Source organism: Acanthopagrus latus, chromosome 11 (assembly GCF_904848185.1).
Source record: "Acanthopagrus latus isolate v.2019 chromosome 11, fAcaLat1.1, whole genome shotgun sequence".
Classification (NCBI taxonomy): Eukaryota; Metazoa; Chordata; class Actinopteri; order Spariformes; family Sparidae; genus Acanthopagrus; species Acanthopagrus latus.
The window spans coordinates 12,188,065-12,206,511 of record NC_051049.1 but is presented as its reverse complement, the minus strand read 5'-3'; the positions used below and the strand labels follow the sequence as shown (position 1 = coordinate 12,206,511).

The 18,447-nt window shown below is 43.6% G+C and overlaps 2 protein-coding genes across 3 annotated transcripts; one reads left to right on the top strand and one right to left on the bottom strand.

The window, feature by feature from the left end:
* Positions 1-833: 833 nt before the first annotated feature.
* Positions 834-11,944, top strand: si:ch211-221n20.8 (neurogenic locus notch homolog protein 2). 2 transcript variants are annotated; one of them, XM_037115661.1, is made up of 23 exons: positions 834-964; positions 1,434-1,572; positions 1,680-1,746; positions 1,848-2,024; positions 2,337-2,462; positions 2,836-2,976; positions 3,190-3,315; positions 3,664-3,696; positions 3,919-4,041; positions 4,214-4,336; positions 4,481-4,603; positions 5,735-5,857; positions 6,634-6,756; positions 7,023-7,148; positions 7,690-7,818; positions 7,950-8,042; positions 9,104-9,199; positions 9,383-9,478; positions 9,728-9,823; positions 10,634-10,735; positions 10,864-10,969; positions 11,232-11,348; positions 11,583-11,944. In XM_037115661.1, exons 2-23 carry the CDS (start codon positions 1,444-1,446, stop codon positions 11,659-11,661), a joined length of 2,454 nt encoding a protein of 817 aa, XP_036971556.1. In that variant the 5' UTR covers positions 834-964; positions 1,434-1,443; the 3' UTR covers positions 11,662-11,944. The 2 variants fall into 2 exon arrangements, with proteins under 2 accessions (XP_036971556.1, XP_036971557.1); XM_037115662.1 differs by lacking the exon at positions 3,664-3,696.
* Positions 11,945-12,126: 182 nt separating this feature from the next.
* LOC119029085 (cytochrome P450 2J1-like) lies at positions 12,127-17,972 on the bottom strand. The gene is made up of 9 exons (XM_037115665.1): positions 17,626-17,972; positions 17,372-17,534; positions 16,797-16,946; positions 16,555-16,715; positions 15,164-15,340; positions 13,811-13,952; positions 13,049-13,236; positions 12,818-12,959; positions 12,127-12,470 (listed from the first exon to the last, which is right to left on the bottom strand). The coding sequence occupies exons 1-9, from the start codon at positions 17,827-17,829 to the stop codon at positions 12,295-12,297; spliced, it is 1,503 nt and encodes a 500-aa protein (XP_036971560.1). The 5' UTR covers positions 17,830-17,972; the 3' UTR covers positions 12,127-12,294.
* Positions 17,973-18,447: the final 475 nt, after the last annotated feature.

Genomic DNA, 18,447 nt, shown 5'->3' with positions numbered 1-18,447 from the left:
AGCATTTTTAAAAGTTGTACTTGTTTATTTTTTGCGATCACATGTGTGAACGCGTGTCTGCCTCTGTGACTGGAACTGTATGCATTCCCAACAATTCCTGACCTCAATGAGAATGAATGATTAAAAGGATAAACATATAGACATCTGCACCATTCTGCGTAGTGGCTACTTTTTCTGCTTAATGTATTTTTGAAGTACTTCTACCTGTGTAACATTGCTACTTCTACTTAAGCTCTTCTTCCAGCACTGCCCTGAAGATGTTGCGCATAAAATGACAGCAGGATGAGCTCCATGGCTCAGAAATAATTGAGCTCTGGGTTTCCAAAATAGCAGCATTTACTTTAATGTCTCCCACTTTTCTCCAGTCACAGCCAACTGATTTCAGAGTCTACATACTCAGGAAAATTGGGCCCCTGTTTTTCTATTTTTAAATTTATATAACAATCTTAGGTGCAGTTGAATCCTTGAGAAGTTACACGTTTTATGTTCCATCTCAAGGTGGCTGACCTCGAAGAGAAGTCACCTGCTGCCATCATGTGGCGTCGTTAGTGCTGAGTGGTGATGGAGGAGTTTTCTTTGGTTTTACGCCTTTCAGCTGTTTTCTAGTGTTTCCCCGGGCTGACTGCTTTATGAGCTCCGGGTCAGAGTTCAGGTCAGGGGCACGCTGGAGCAGCCTGCAGGGCCTGACTGACTGACTGACTGGTTGACTGGCTGGCTGCTGCTCCTCCAGCGCTGCTCTGGGATTTGTGGAATGGGAAGTGCAGAGCTCCTGGACAGGATGTGGAGTCACTGCCGTAGTGTACAGCCCCCCCATCACCACCACCCACCACCCCCCGACACTGACACAGAGCTGGCTTGCCGCTGCACGAGCGAGTCCGCATCTGGAGCAGAGAGGAAGCCCGTCCTGACATCTGGATCGCTCGCTTGTGTCTCCGGTCCGTGAGCGTGAGGAGATCTAACCCGGGTAAGTCGGCTGGAAGGAAGTTTGTTGTGCATTTTCGTGTGTGGCGTTATTACACAACTTGGCCCCACTGGCAGTTTGGCTGGTTTGTCAGAGTTTTTTTTTTTTTTTCTGGTCGCAAGGCTTTTTCATGAACTATTTATTTATTTATTTATTTATTTATTTATTTATTTATTTATTATCATAGATGAACTTCACAAGAAAGCTGCCTCTATGTTGAACACGTCGCTGTATCGCAGCTGCTCCAGCTGCTGGAAGTCTCTTTTGTTCTCAAGCCCTGGGGAGGGTTGATGTTAAGTTAATAACAGGGTGCTCTTACCCCTCTGTTGTTCTGCCTGCCCAGACATGCACTGTATGGCTGGAGTGAGTGCTGCACACAGTTCATATGAATGTAATGTCCCTGTCATTTGAAGCATTATTAAACTCCCTGACACTAAACCCTGCCGTTGGCTCACCTCCTTTCTCCGCACAGACTCCAGGCGATGGCTCAGCTCTGGACCCTCCTGCCGGCCCTGCTGCTGGTTTTAACCGTGGCCGAACGTCTGGACAGCCAAGAGGAAAATGAAAATGAAGTCCTGAAACACACAGAGGGGGAGCTCAGCAAGAGCCAGGCAAGCAACCGAGGAACCTCTCTGTTTTTCCATGTGTGGTATGTGCTTTTTTTTTTTTTTTGTGGATGTGATGGCTCCCATTAAACTCCTTGTTTCTTCTGTTTTAGACTGAGGTGGCCGAGAACGCCATTGGAAATCTCAGTGAACCCACACTGAGCCGCACCCCTACCACAAGTGAGGTTTTTTTGGGGGCGCTTTCCCTGAGTTTTTCTTTTTGATTGGCTCTCCAGATTCTCCTAAAATTGTCCCCTTTTCTCTTGTTTGTAACATTTTAGCCGCTTCCCTGACAGCCACAGTCTCCCTGAGCCCTACACTTGCTCCTCGGTGTCCAGAGAACCAGGTGATGCTGGAGAACGGGACAGGCTGCGGCTGTCCGCCGGGCCTGGTGAAGGGTGGAGACAACTGTACCTGCCCTGTGGGCTTCACTCTGGGGGCAGCTGCACAGTGTAAAGGTAGGAAGGTGCAGAATCAACAACAGAACCGGGGCTTCACTACATTTAGTAACATTTGGGAAATAAGTTTGATTCCTCTGCATTTTACAGGATTTGGGAATTCAGCAAAAATACTCATCTTGAGAAAGTCTTTTGTAAAAGGCTACCCCTTGTCTCAACTATAATCTACTTTATCTACTTTAATAATACATTTAATATGTTGGTGTCATCCATCAATTCACCCCTTGTATCACCCTGGCAACGCAGCCTCTTTTATCATTTGGATACACTGATGTCAGCTGGACAGCATATCATCTTCTCTCTACTCGACAGATGTTGATGAGTGTGAAGGAGAGGGGTCCGGACCATGTGGCCTCCATGCCAGCTGCACCAACACCCCCGGCTCTTACTCTTGTAGCTGTCTCCGTGGTTACCTGATGGGTGCCGGAGGGTGCCAGGGTTCGTCAGAATCTGTGTGTGTGTGTGTGTGTGTGTGTGTGTGTGTGTGTGTGTGTATTTGTGTGTGAGGATGTACAGTATGTGCGTGTGAGAGGTCTGCAGGTCCTTAAAAAGTCTTATTATGGTTATAGTTTGTCTAACAGTGTTCAAATAGTCTTAAATTTGAATATTTTAGGTCTTAATTGCCACAATTATTTCACCCAATTTTCATGTATCCACCTCTCTAATATCTTACAAGGAAGAAGGTGTCATTTTTTCAATGCTTCATACTTACCAGCAATGCCAAAATGCATCTAAAAACATTAGTCTGATACCTGTAGACACACTTTATGTAGTATGGTCATAACACATGTATGTATTCTGGGTTTTACAGATGTAGATGAGTGTGCTCTAGCTGAGGTGACCGGCCTGCAGGCCTGTCGAGGCAACGCCGAATGCAGAAACAGCCCTGGCTCCTTCACCTGCTCGTGCCCTTCAGGATATGTAATGGCTCTAAATGGAGAAAGCTGTCTAGGTGAGGCTGACATGTAGTTTGTATACGGAGCAGCTCAAAATCCTTCCTACAGGCAACTCCCTCTTTTTCTGGCACCATAATTTCTTGTTTTAATAAGTAATGGTGAGTCTTTTAAATAAAATTAGGTTACATTAGGATGAAACTGATTACTGCGGGCTTCCGTCATTGGGCGGCCCTGTTTGTAGTCCTTTGTTTCTCTCCTCTCCTCTGTAGATGTGGACGAGTGCAGCTTCGAGGAGCAGTGTCGCCGTGAGCTGGGAAACGTGTGTGTGAACACTCCCGGCAGCTTTGTCTGCCAGTGCCAGCCAGGCTTCAGAGCGGAGGCCCCCGCCTGTGTTGGTAAGTCTGTCATCATAAGCTTCACCACAGCTGGGTAAGACTGATTACCAGATTAGATCTGGTGTTGTGATTTTCTCACATTTTGCGTGAGTTGCCCCTGACTTAGTAACTCCTGCTGACAGGAAGGAAGACTTGGCAGAAATAGGGAGCTTAAATCTGCTGCTTTGCCGCTTGCCTGCTTTGTCGCACTTTGTTTTTATTTCCAAGTCACTCTATCCCCTCTTTAATCCTTTCAATTAATAGCTAATTTCCTCTCTTGTCCTCTGAAATACCCCCAGTACTCTATTTGCTTTTTTTTCACATCTCCCCTCTTGTGTCTCTGTGACTCCTCTGTGCCTCTGGTCTCAGGTCCTGTGTGTCCAGACTACGCCGTCTGTCAAGGTATGATGTGCTGACCATGCTTAACACGCGCTGCTTAGCTTTTTTTGAGGGGTTGAGTGACATGAAATAATTTTTTTCAGCCAAATTAAAAGCCAACAGTTGCTTTTCAAAAATAGGTTGTTTTACTGTAAATCATGTCAGAGCAATAAGTAAATATGTGGACAAAGTCGTACACGGTATGTTCGCAGCATCCTCTTTCTCTGTCCCCCGTCTCTGTCCCAGATGTGGATGAATGTGCGGAGAGTCCTGCCGTGTGTGATGGTCAGGGTGTGTGTGAGAACACGCTCGGGAGCTACAAGTGTGTTTGTCGACCAGGTTACCGGGGAAACGGCACACACTGCGAAGGTAGGCAATTAGCGCTGACGTCCCCCTGTTAAAACGGGGTCGGCTTCCTTGTGTGCGCGTGTTTTAATGCCTGCTGTTATGCCTTCCAGTAAAATTATCCCGAGAGGTTTTGTGAATGGAAATGAGCTGAGCTTCGGTGCTGCTTTTTTTTTTTTTTTTTTTTTCCTTTCAGATGACAATGAGTGTGCGTCAGGTGGCCACGGGTGTGACAACAATGCTCGCTGTGGAAACATCATTGGCTCCTATTTCTGCCAGTGCTACCAGGGCTTCAACGGAGACGGGCACACTTGTTTTGGTGAGTAAGCCAGCAGTATGTGTGTGTTTGTTTACTAGTGGTGCTCACCAGTGGTACTTGTGTCAACACTCTGCGTGTGCCAGCAGCACTTGGGCACACAGCACTCATCAGACAGCCGTCCTTCAGGAATGTTCTTGTTTACAGACATCGATGAGTGCGCTGTGAACAACGGCCACTGTGAGCACAACTGCACCAACGAGGCCGGAGGGTACAGCTGTCGGTGTGCATCAGGCTACCAGCTGGACCAGGATGGACACAACTGCACAGGTAAAACACAGCTGGAGGGGGTGGTGATCCCTTCAGTTTATCCTGAGCCCTGTCACACTTAAAGGGGCTTTAGGGATATGGAGCAGAAGTTGAACAGCATTAATGTGTAATCACTTGAAACTGAGAACTGGTTTGTTACCTCAGAATGAGCGTTTTATGTCTGCAGATGGAGCAGGTCCTCTTCCATGGAGTCCGCCATGTTTCTACTGTAGCCAGGGGAAAAAAAAAACAAACACTTGCTCCACAGAGCAGCTTATCTGAATTTAAAAGCAGCCGCCGCTGGTGAGGGTGACACGAGGGGTGTTCAGTTGGTCGCAGTTCGCAACCTCATCACTAGATGCCACCAGATCCCACACATTGGACCTTTCTCCACTATGTGTAGCGTGTACATGTGACGAAGGGGATAGTTTCAACATTTTTTGAAATAGGCTTGATGAGAAGATGTACACTACTATCATTTCTATATGTTCAATATGAAGCATGGTATCTTATGGTAGCTTAGCTTAGCTTTTTACAAATTTAGATTACAGTTGTGGTGGTAACAGTCCAAAAAACAACACAGCGAGGTACCAACAAAGGGAGAAAGGAAGGCTAGGATGTTGTCTTTAGGTGAGAAACACCACATTTAAACATAAAACTCCACAAAGTACCTTCAACCTACGTTATGTACCTCACAGATCCACTCTACACGCTGAGCCAAAATCACACAGGTGGCTGTGGATTTGTGATTGCACCTAACTGGGCAAAGCTGAGGCACAGAACTTCAAAACCATCATCGCCAATTACATTTATTTTCGCAACCTTTGTACAAATTTACAGACTGTGTTGTTTTATTGCTTGCAAAATGAGCTGTAATTTTCCAATCTGCACCAAAGTGGAGGGGAGTTTAAACGATCAGCATATCATCCCCAAAAGCCGGTGCCAGGATTTGGTATCTTGATCCAAACAAGCAGCCTCTTGTCAACTCGTCTTGTGTTGCAAACCCCTACTCATCTGGCCCTCCTAGCTTGTTGGAGCAAGTGCTAATAAAATGAATTTGCAAATAGCTCTTGACTCGGATGTGAACGGGCCTTTATACTGAGCCATTTCTTCACGTTACAAAAGAGTAATCTAATTGTTTTGATCCCTCAGATGCGGATGAGTGCTTGGCACTGAATGGGACCTGTGAGCACGTTTGCCTGAACACTCAGGGATCTTTCCGGTGCTCCTGCAGGCCTGGCTACCAGCTGCACATTGATGGCCACACCTGCGTGGGTCAGTCACTCCCAGACACTCTTTCACTTCACAGTGCTGTTTACCTGCTCATTTCAGTCATTTAAACAGGCCGATGTTCCCCTAACGGACATTTAACAGGTATAAATTGCTATGAATCACTTTCTCATTTTCTGGCTGTCTGGATGTGTTCATCTCTTCAGCCCAGACAAAAGTGGACATTGAAAGTATTGATGAGGCATCCTATCCAAGGCTGGTATCTCCAATACCAACACGATACGATAATACTTTGTACATAAGCCTGATAAAGCAAAAGGTAATGGGGGGAAAGTAATAAGCACTGACAATAGCTACACTCTCTCTCTCGTGCTGTGCCTGGATAAAACCTGCCAGTGAAGATTGAAGTTTGTCTCGCCTTAGCAGCACCTTTTTTCTCCTCTTCTTCAGACCAATCAGGTATACTGTGTCTCTGCTCATGTGCTCTTGTGTTCCAGGACAATCATTTACAGTTACAAGAAAGCCACAAAGTAAACGTCTGACTTCACTTTTTTTTTTCTTTTTGCATTTTTTTCTCTTTCTAATGAAAACACTTAGTTAGGTTGAGGAAATAAAAAATATTTGGTTATGTTTAGGGAACAAAAATACTTCATTAGGTTAAATAAACTAATAGTACTTTGTTTGGGAGCAACAGGATACATTTCTTTGTCTGAAAGGTACAAACCAAGCTGGTTCAAAGACTGAGATGTCCAACAATTGTTTATCTTACCTTTATGTGTGTGTGTGTGTGTGTGTGTGTGTGTGTGTGTGCACGCGCTCAGACATTGATGAATGTAAACTGCAGAATGGTGGCTGCTCCCACACGTGCAGCAACTCTCCTGGAGGACACACTTGCCACTGCCCTCCTCCTCTGCTGCTCGACACAGACGACTTGACCTGCAGCAGTAAGTTTTATCATTTCAGCATTGACATCGCGGTATTTTTTTGACCTGCCAAGAAATACCACCTAATAAACAGCATCCATTTTAAATGTAGGAAAATTCCGCAATCTCTCTGTTGTCTGTTCTCACTTTAGGAGCAGGAATTAGGCACTTTTGGACATTTTTGCTTGAAAATGTCAGATAAATCAATCTTTTTCTGTTCTGCGCAAATGTTATTATCTGTAAATACTCAATGTTAAACAGCATTTTTTTTTTTTTTACATTAACAGATTTGACATCTTGCAAGTTGAGAAATGGTGGCTGCAACCACCTGTGTTCTGTGAGGGCTGAGGGTCAGGTCCTGTGCAGCTGTCGAGCAGGCTGGAAGTTGGGCGAGGACCTGAGGAGCTGCGTAGGTGAGACTTGGTTTTTACCCCCTCTCACTGTCCTCACCTTAACTAATGAGTCCAGCAGTTCTGATGGTACCGTGAGCACTGACTGCATTAAGTTCTGCAAAGTCTTGGCCCAGAAATGAAGCTATTTACTTATACATTTCAGTATTTTGGGAACAGCTGATGCCTTTTGATCTGCGGCGAAGCAATGTGTGATGGGATCCTTCAAGTATGCATGCATCATTCAAGAATCATTTTGAACACATTTAATGTTCTAGTCTTTCAGATAAAAACACTTGCAATCAACTTCTCATCCATTTGAAGACTTGCCAGATTGAACGTATTCACAACAAGAAAACACATCAGCCTGAACTAGGAACAGAAAAGAGAGTGCTGAAAGTTGATTGACTGTTAATGGCTGATGACTGTGAATGGCTCTTGGGTGATAAGTGTGCTGTCTGTTTCCCTTGTTCAATTAGCCCGAGAGGACATGAACAGACTGCCTCAGAGTGTTTTGGCTGTTTCAAAATGCCTTCTTAACTGCCCCGTTGTCTTTTGTCATAAGATGTGAACGAGTGTGAGGACTTCACAAACGGAGGCTGTGAGCAGCTCTGTGTGAACCATCCTGGCGGGTTCAACTGCACCTGCAGGGAAGGGTATAAAGTACAAACCGATGACCTCACCAAGTGCCAGCGTGAGTCAAACACCAAATATGTCGATTGCTATAAATATTGCAGAGAACAATATTTGCAGAAGGAACTGTTCTGTTCTGCTTTAAATACAGATTAAATTAAATTATGCCCATCAACTGCTCTTCCTTCCCAGCTGTGTGTGACCCTCCCTGCCACAACTATGGAGTGTGTGTGGCACCCAACAGCTGTGACTGTCCTCAAGGCTACCCGGGACTAGGCTGCTCAGGTATGAGTTTAGACTGTTGTACACGGATAACATACAAAATAATTAATATCAAGGCTAACTAGACACAACAAACTGCTAGTGTGTTGAAACTCCAGTGTATCCGTTATGTGATCATGAGCAGGGGAGATGGTAGGGGTCACATACATCTAAAGTTTCAATTATGTACCCTGCAATGTAATGTGCAGAGATCACCTAAATTACTGAGTCTTACTAGTACATGGGCACACAGCGTTACGTAATTTGGACACAAAAAATGTAATCTGTATAACTGTATTCCATTGAAGTTACAGCAGCGTCAGATTGCTGATACATTTTCTAAAAAGATGGAATATTATCAGGATTACAGTTTTCAACAGGGCTGCCGACTCTCACTGTGACCGTGACTCATGCCCTCATGCTAGACATCCAATTTCTCTCGGCGCAAAATAAATTTAAAACTGACAAAAGCACAAAAAAGGTGACCCTGAGAGAGCGCACAGACAAGTGTCAGCAGCTTTTCTGGCAGCAACACCTTCCTCACTCTGCCACATTGCAGGCAGGCTGGAGTGACCGTAAATTACTGTGGTTACTGGGACGGTTTCTGTCCCCCTAGAGATTTCTTGGGATTCCGAATGAGAGGTTATCAAGACAGAAAGCCTTTGCAAAATTTGTCTTTCCGTCCTTCCATCTGTCCTTCTGCCAGTCTGTCCATCATAGTGATTATCACCCTGGGTAATGTCTCAAAAAAAGAGTTTTAACAACATTATACTCTCATGCTGCTAGCTAACTAAGCTAAGCTAAGCCGATGCCAATCAATGTCATGGCCTCTTTAGCCATTATTTTGTCTTTAAAGCAAAAAAACATCACAGGTTTTCTTTTGTCTTGTGCTCGTTTGAATATCTGGGATTGAGGTACTCGAGAAATGCAGGAACACAGATTTGTGGGATGAAAACAGTTAAACCAACAAAGAGTGAGGTGAAAAAACGGGCTTAAATACACAGGAATGATGGAACGCAGGTGAGAAGGAAACAGGGGGTCGGAAAAAGATTGAGATTATATGTCATGTTGGTTGTGCATTTCAGCCATGTGCTCCCCACCCTGTGCCCACGGAGGCACCTGCATGCGCTGGAACAAGTGTCTGTGTCGTCCTGGCTGGACCGGAGAAGGCTGCCACGCAGGTACATCACCTCTGACATGGACAGTAACGAAGACTTCCTTTCATTTGAATATATCATTTATATGATGAGTCTTACTTACATCGTAGTGCTCTCCTTCTCTGTGTATGTTATTTCTATTTTTATTTCTATCCATCCTGCTTATTTCCTCCATTTTATATTTCCCTGTCTCTCTCTCTCTCTCAGCGGTGTGTGAGTTGCCCTGTGCTAACGGTGGTCGCTGTGTGGGGCCTGATACCTGCCAGTGTCCCTCTGATTACACCGGCCCCCAGTGCCTGTTGCGTGAGTAACATAACCACCAACACATCTGGCATCGCTTACACCAGGCACTTCTTCTGGGGGGTATCTTGATTTAATTCTATGCCTCTGCCTCCATGCTTGTTAGCAGCCCTGCCTTGTAATATATAGATCATACCATAATGGAAAAACTGAAAAGCTATACAAGCTAAACAACCGCGATGCTTAGATTGCCCCGAAATACCATTTTCAGACATAATCTTACCTCTTTCTTTGCGTGTGCGTGTTTTGCAGCGTTGTGCACCCCTGCCTGTAAAAATGGGGGAAGATGTGTGGATGTCAACAAATGCACATGTGTTGCTGGATGGCAAGGAGCTCGATGCCAGATAGGTGAGATCACGATCGCTGTTCAGTTGTTGAATGTCTGAAATTTAAATGTCAGCGTGCATTTTATTTCACACAGACACCATTTTTAACTTGTGTGTCAATATAGCAATACATATTAAGTGATTTAACTTTTTTTTTTAAAAATGGTCAAAGTAAAAGCCATAACCCCACAGCCACTTACATGGATGAGGTGCTGAAGTTATTCTCCGTTCCATGAATCCTTAAAAGGTTCTTCCCTTCTACCCTGAATATAGGCCTAAATTATGCAAAAGTGTGACATGGTGACCAAGTCTGATGTCACAAAGTCACAGAATTTAAGGCAGGACCGCTGACAAGGTGTCCAACTTGTTTTTAAATATCCAGTAGACGAATAATGTATATATAATAATGAACACAGTTGTTTGTATTGACTGTGTAGGGAACTACTGTTGAAGAGCATGCAGTTCTCCAGGCAGCCAGACGGTGGTGCTGTCTTTTACACATTCTGGAGCAGCACCAGAGTATGCAAAGGCTAAAGTTAATGTTTGTTGATCCATCTCAAGCCTTCAGGATTTACAACCTGTATAATAAATGTCAATTGCAGCAGCTTATTGTGTAATCAATAGTTATTAAACCAATATCTCCCCCTCAAGGAGACGTGACTTACTAAACAAACACAGTCCTGTGTGAGGCCCAGCTGGTCCTGTTTGCTTATACCGACTTTCCAAATTCAAGAAAGGATTGAACCATTTTCCACAACAGAATAAAAGCTCTGTGTTGAGTTTGATTCCTGTTGGAGTGTCCTCCATGTTTCCTCTTCTCTCTCTCCCTCAGAGCCTGTTCAGTGTCACAGACCTTGTAAGAACGGTGGAGTGTGCGTGGGCCTCAACAGGTGCCGCTGTGCCAAAGGCTTTACTGGAAGTATCTGTGAAATCGGTTAGTCTGTGTGTGTGTGTGTGTGTGTGTGTGTGTGTGTGCGCGCGCGTGCGTGCGTGCGTGTGTGAGAAAGACCTTTCTTTGCCTTCACTTTGTGTTAAGACTCTTGCTGTGTGTTCTGTCCGTAGCGGTGACCACCCCCTGTGTGCCACCCTGCCAACATGGCGCCACCTGCAGTCCTCATAACACCTGCACTTGTCCAGAGGGCACTGCAGGCCTGCGCTGCGAGAGACTGTAAGCATGAACAACGAGTTTTCTTTAACCCAAGAACACTATACGCATATCATACAACTTTTTCAACATCTAGCAAATAAAATGCATGGAGGTTTGGGCAACGAGGACCAAACATCGTGGGACAATAGAGACAGAATCATGGGAGTGGTGTATGTCATAACTAACGCGCAGACTTTGTGGACTTGCAGATACACAGTTGTCGACTGATTAAAATTATTGTTATTACTTATTCATGTTGATGATCTGTTTGTTTTTGTCACAGGACATGCCCTGTGGTCACAACGGTGGTCAGCATGGCTCGAGCTGTCAGAAAGGCGTTTAGGGAGAGTTACGTGGACCGCTGTGGACCCCTGGGAGTTCAGCTATGCACAAAATACAGGTTACCTTTTTACCTTATTACATCCACCAAGTCTGGATTAAGAAGCTCATGCAGCAGTTGTTATTTGTTTGGACTAGCAGCTGGGTGGAGTAAATCACGTTTACCCTTCTATATGTACCTAGATAGAGTCAACGTGCCATAAAACAGTAGTTATTAAAGGGGCACTGTGCAGTTTTATATTATTATGATTATAATTATAATAATAATGTGTCTGCTTTGTGGTTGTGTTTCCAGGATGAACCAGGCACGTGTTTACCTGCAGGCCTACAGGGTGGGCTACAAAATCCAGTGTCCAGAGAGGAAGGGCAGATGATACAAGATGTATGCATGCTCCTCGTCTATGAAAAAATCTGGAAACATTACGAGGCAACACAGGGGGACAGAAATGAGATGACCGGTCAGCTGTAAAAATTAAATGTATCTGAGTTACGAGAGAGTGTTCTGGCTTCTCTGAGGGCAGTTTCACCCTTAAATTAGGCCTCTGTTGAAGTAGGGGACATGACTGTATCACAAAGGCTGCTTATTTTACCGGTGACGTATGTTGACATTTATCTTTAAATTGAAATATTCCTGAATCTGTGAAATGAACAACGGTTTCATCAGTTTCCTGTTGGTTTCTGGCAGCTCAAGGTTATCAAATGTTTTTTTTTTTTAATGTCTTTACACAAAATGGTGTCCATATTTTTGTACAGTCTGTAAACTCTTGCCAATGATTGTCTTATAATAATAATAATAATAATAATAATAATAATAATAATAATAATAATAACTGAAAGTGTAACGTCTTACTCAGTGAGTTTACTTCAAGGAATATTTCCAATAAAGATATGCGGCCTGGTTGCAAACTTTCTCACAGTACATTTTTCTAAAACATCTGATGCAAGAAACATACATTTACAGAGTCTTGATGCACGTGTTGTCTATCAATTCTAGCAATTCTGCAATTCTAGCGTGAGGTTGCGCAGATTTTATACGGATGCGGCGCCAGGGTGATTCCAAAACGGGGCTCCATCATAGGCTTCACTCCAGGAGGCATGCAGAAGGTGAACCGCTGCATGAAGGAGGTGAAGAAGAGGAACAGCTCCATCTTGGCCAGAGTCTCTCCCAGACACAGTCGCTTGCCTGAGACAAGAAAAACAAACTGAGCATGTCCTTGACGTACAACTTTGGCCCAGATCTCAATTTAATTTAGAAATTTGGCCCTCATTTTAGGGGTAGACCAAAGGTCAGAGATTCATCAAGTCAGTACTCAGCCCAATATGAGGGAAAACTATTGATAAACAACACCTGCTCCTCTTTTTAATAATACAATACTTCCAATCTGTCAATGGAGGGGTTTCAGAGCAGTGCTGACCGGATGACCTTCATCATAAGTGCATAGTCGTGATCCCAGACATCCAAGGGAATTACCAATGCCTGAAATTATCCTTTAAGACACAAATCAAACAAGTGATTGTGTTGCTCCTCACCAGCAGAGAATGGGATGAAAGCAGTAGGCTTCACAAACTTGCCCTCCTCGTTCAGAAAGTGTCCGGGGTTGAAGGTGAGGGGCGTCGCCCACTCATTCTTGTCGACCAGCACCGAAGTCAAGTTGGGAACAACTACGACTCCCTGGTGATTGGAATGGCAATGAAGTGTATTGAAAAAGGATGCAAAGTGAAGTTGTATTTGGCATAAAAATTGCATATGTGAGAATTGACCTTCGGGACTGTGTAGCCGCACAGCTGCATGTCCCTGATGGTAATGTGAGGCAGGCCGAGAGGAGCTATGTTGCCCATCCTCATGCACTCATGGATGACGGCGTCAGTGTAGGGCAGTTTTGCACGATCGTCCATGGACGGCTGTCGGGACTGACCGATCACTCTGTCTATCTCGTCTTGCACCTTTGCTGTTCAACAGGAGAGTAAAAGACAGAGTAGGAACAGGATTTCACCAACAGTCTGCAGCAGTACATCTCAAAGTTCCCATGAAGTGCTATTTGCTAATCATGCATTTCTTGTAAAAACAGGCAGCAGCCAATAGCACTGGAGTTCCACATTCACCCAACTAAATGAATAAAGCTGTAAAGGTGGGTCCAGTTCTGAGCAACAGTCCGTTATGGTAAGCGCGGGGTGAGTCGTCAACATTTCTGATGATTTTCCAGGAAGTTACAAACTCTAAAATACCATTTAAACATCCACAAAATGGCTTTTCACCACTATTGGGCCAGATGAAACAAAAGTGAAATTATATTAAACAGCGATTTTGCCCTCATGGGGAACTTAAAGGATTCATGTACAGATGAAGACAATGTTGCAATGTCACATTAGCAAGTAGATTGATTTCTGTTTATGCTGATTTTCCACCCTGAACCAATCATAAAAGGACAGACAGAATTTTTACACTGGTGTGGAGTTGTATTCTTACAAAACATAATACTGAATACCAAGAAAGAGCTTCACTGGGTTGGTCAGTGCTCTTACCCTGAATCTCAGGGTACTTTGCCATGTAGAGCAGAGCCCAGCGCAGGGTGGTGGATGTGGTCTCAGATCCCGCCACAAACAGATCCCAGACACAAATAATCAGGTTTTCCTCATCGAAAGTACTGTCAGCCTGCCCCTTACACTGAGAATATGACACAAAAACGTTTGTTAGAAAAGTGCTGCAAAACAGTTTAGAACAACTACATGTCGGGACTTTTATACACAATCACAATCTATCATGATGGCAACTTTTGCAAGTTTTGATGAGTAAACAGCTTCTCTGTCATCCGTACCTTTAGACTTTTTATATCAGGTTTTGGAACAAGCTGTTGGATTAAAATGTCTGTATGGTGTTAGATAAGGCCTTAAGGATAAAGCTGTTGCGGTGTGTTCGCAGTTGGTGTTTCAACGTAACACACAGTCGGTCTCCCTGATTTACCACATAAATGTTTAACTTTCTGCAAATAATTTGCGAGGCGGGCCAAAAAGCACCTGTAGCCCCATCAAACTGTACTCTGTTCCGGAGCCGTTTACCAGCGAGAGGAGAGCACGCAGATCACCTTCAAACTTTATGGATTTATGATTTATGTTCACTCTTGCTGAACCTGCTTGCAGCAGCGATGGGTGTTTACGTTCTGTTTTGACTGCTGACTGGGGCTGGAGGGGAAATTTGTTTTATGAATATACACAGTAGAGGGGAAAAGAAAAAGAGAGAGCAGGACTGAACTGAGTGCTGAGTTCAGTGAGAGGCTTGACTGAATTCAAATACACAGGTGACCCGGGTGCCGTTACATGCTACTTACATCAAATGTACTGTAAAGCATTTTGGCTGTTTGAGGTGATTAAACACACAGTACAGAAATAACCACAAATGATGCTACAGTCAAACCCACAGAAGTAATATAAGGCAAACGTTTGCTTCATGTGCAGTGTGAACGCAATATAATGGCGCGGTCACACATATGCAAAATCAGCCGTGGTGATTATTCGCCTCTCGTTCACTTCCATTCCGTGTGAACCAAAGGGCAAAGAAGGATATCGGGCGGTGAAGCAACTTGGCTGCAGGTGGAGTTGTTTATTGGCGAACTTTGACTGGGAAAGTTGCAGCCACAACCAACAGCAAAGACGAGTCTGTGTGTCAGTCGCGTGCATTCATATATGCGTGATTGTCATTTTTCACCACATACAAGCCCAGAGTGGTGCCACAATAAAGTGTCATGTCAGTGCAACATGTTAACTGTTGATCATGTAGGTGCAAAACAAGCAGATATCATGTTCACAGGAACCAGGCGCTGAGCTTCTATATGGGTAACACAGTGTAAGCGGTCGAGAGGTGCAAATAGTTGAAGTCACCATCTGAATCTCCTTCAGGTAGCAGTCGATGTAGTCTCTTGGGTCTGAGGGATCCCAGTTTTTTTTGTGCTCCTCCAGCTCTTCCCTTATGAAGTCCTTCGTAGCATTGGCGATGCGAATGTGTGTGTTATGTGGCCCTGGCAAAGGATTCACCAGCCGAGGGAATGAGTTGTAAAGCTGCAGAGGAGAGCAGGTTGGAACAAAAACAAGTTAATAAGGGATTTTAGCGAATGAGACAATCAGTACTGATTTCTTTTTGAAATCCCATTTAAAAATGGTCTCTTGTGAATCTTACAGCATAGGTCTCTGTGTAAAACATAAACAAAAATGGAATGCAATAACTTGCAAAGTCTTTTCGATCAATTTTCAGTTGAATACAGTGCAAAGAACAAACACCATCTGGTGTGGCCTGCCTGCAGTCTGGGCTCATTATCTTCTCATTGGAATATGAGTGTATGTTGCTGAAAAAGATGCCATCTGGATGGCAAGCGTGTGGCTCCAAAACCTTTTTAAGAACAACTGTTCCTCATTGCACAACTACAAGGAGATTAGGGATTCAGAGCCTGTGTGTAATAGCCATTATACCACCATTTCTGTGCTATTGAAAGATCGAAGGTTGTCTCCATTCAGTGTTGTTTTTATTTTGGCCGTGCCACTTACATGCAGAGAAATCTCAGATTCTTAAAATCTTTTCATGATATTTGGATTTTAGATAATTGTAATGTTACGTCGTTATCACCAAAGTGGTTAGCTGGCACCTTCTAATATGCTGATATTCACGAGAGAAAAATGACAGACCGCCATCGTCTCTTTGGTCTGGGAACTCACTGACCATTTATTCTGCGCATGCTCACAACAGCATCCCAGTGCACGCAGGCACACATGTTCTAATATGACATCACTGGGTAGGCTATTTTACAAGGCTTTGCTACTCATACTATCAAATTAGCTTAACAATAATGAAATCTCTAAATTCCTTTCAATAATCCATGGAGAAATATTATCCTTAATCTGTCACCAATCTGTCACTTTTTTGAGCATTGCGCAACTTTCCCAGTCTTTTGTTGCCCCTGCATAACATGTTTCTGCACCATGCTACAGGCATCAAAATCAGAATGAGTGAATATTTACCTAATGCATTATAGTCTTGTCTTGTCTTTGTACTGTACTAAATCAAAAACAGTCAAGAAGGACTTGCAAATCACTGTATTCTGTTGTTATTTACGTTTTACACAGCGTCCCAACATTTGGGATCGGGTATACTAAATATTACAAATCTTTGCCCAAATAAAGACACTGTATGAATGAAAAACTGTTTCACAATGAGGAATGCGCTGCACAACAATGGCACACAGTCTTAAGATTTCATTAACATTTCTAAGATAATGTACCTGCGCCCAAAGGGAGACTTCAAACTGGAGACTTTGTTCAAACCACCTTATCAGTCTCATGAACCTCTCATCAGTGTACTCAAAGCGGTGACCAAAAACCAGGGAGCAGATGACGTTGGAGACCATGTTGCTGATGACTTTTTGGGGATCGAATGGCTTGCCTCCACAATTAAACAGAGAATGAGATATCACTTGTGCAATTTTGATTGTGCACCATTCAGATATGTGCACGCACTATTTACCTTCAAAGCTACTGAAGTGTTTTGCGCAAAATGTAAATTCGTCCAAGATGACAGGTTCGAGTGACTTCTTGCCAAATCCAAAATATTTGAGGGTTGAAAGTGCAAAACGCCTCTGCTGCTTCCATATGTTCCCATTACTGAAAATTACACCTGATGGGAAACACATCAATGGTAGATAAAAGTTGAAGCAGATAGAAATCAGGTAAATTAAGGAACATTCATTAAATGTGAACCATTGACCACCACAAGACTTCTTTATTCCTCAACATAATTCTATCACAACAAGGGAGGAGATGTAGATCTAAAGAATCATGCAGATTGACATGTAGCCACGTCAGATTGACTGTTTCTAACATATATAATAAGTTTATATATGTCTAAAATAACAAGGGAAAATGTGTTTCACGTCAATATGAGTGTTTGTAACTTGAAAATACAACATGCCCATTGAGGCTTAAACACAACCTCTGTACTCACAAAACTTCGACTAAATAAAACCTATGGCACTTCAGGGAGAAGTCAGATTTATGACTACACAGGCTTTATCTGCATGTGTGTGTGTTATGTCTTCTCACCTAGTCCATGTATTGTCCTGTCCAGCAGAGGGAGGACTGGACGGTCTGCCACACTGTCTCCTTGATTCACCAGGGCTTCTTTCAGTACTTCGTACCTGTTTAATACCACCACCCATTCCTGGCCCATTCGCAGGCTGTAAACATCTCCATATTTCTCTGCTAACTGTGCAGGGTTTTGACAGAAAAGGAACAGCGTGACACTTCACACAACGGATGACGGAAAAAATATATATTTTTGGCATCTGTTAATCTACCTGTGTCAAGCTCTCATGGGTCCTTCTGTGGTCCACAGTAAATATGTTGCCCACAATAGGCCATGCCCAGGGTCCTGGAGGGAAGCTGGCCTGACGACGGTTCTTAATGTAATCTGCAGTGATGAGGAAAACTGCGATGAAGAGCAGCAGACTTTTGACATCACAGTCCACGAAGGATCCAATTGCAGAAAAGACTGAATTCATTTTTATTAACAGGGCCTCTAGCCTGTCTGATTCAAGGCTGTGTTTTCGTTTCTTCTCCTGTGAGACAAAAAGCTTCCGTTGGGTGTTGTGTTTCCAAGAGCCAGCGCCTTCACTCTGTGTGAGGGAGAGGCTTGGAGTTATCAGCATTGGCAAAACAGCAGATATTTGATGCTGGACTCCGACCCCTTATACCAAACATTGTAAATAAATGACTGCTGTTTGGTGTGACCAAGGTGAAGTGTAGTCCTATCAGAAAAGTAAAACAGACAGAAATTAAATGATTATTTCTGTGTTGATAGATTCTACTCATATCTTTGTTTGCTATTGTTATGTGAAAATGTGATATAAAACATTTTCATCGATTTCAATTGCAATTCGTTCTGGTATATATGACCATAAAGGACTGTTTTACAAGCCAACAAGATCCTTGGACTTCTCTGTCTGTGTCTGTCTAAAAGGCTCTGTTCAGTTCTTTTACTGCAGTTTAAGGCAGTTTAATTATGAACCTCGACCACAGCCGCCACAAACTGTAAGATTTCTCTTAATTCTAACATAGAGAACCACTCAAAATCATGAAAACAGCATGAGACCTAAAGCAGGCCTATAGATACGAGTAGG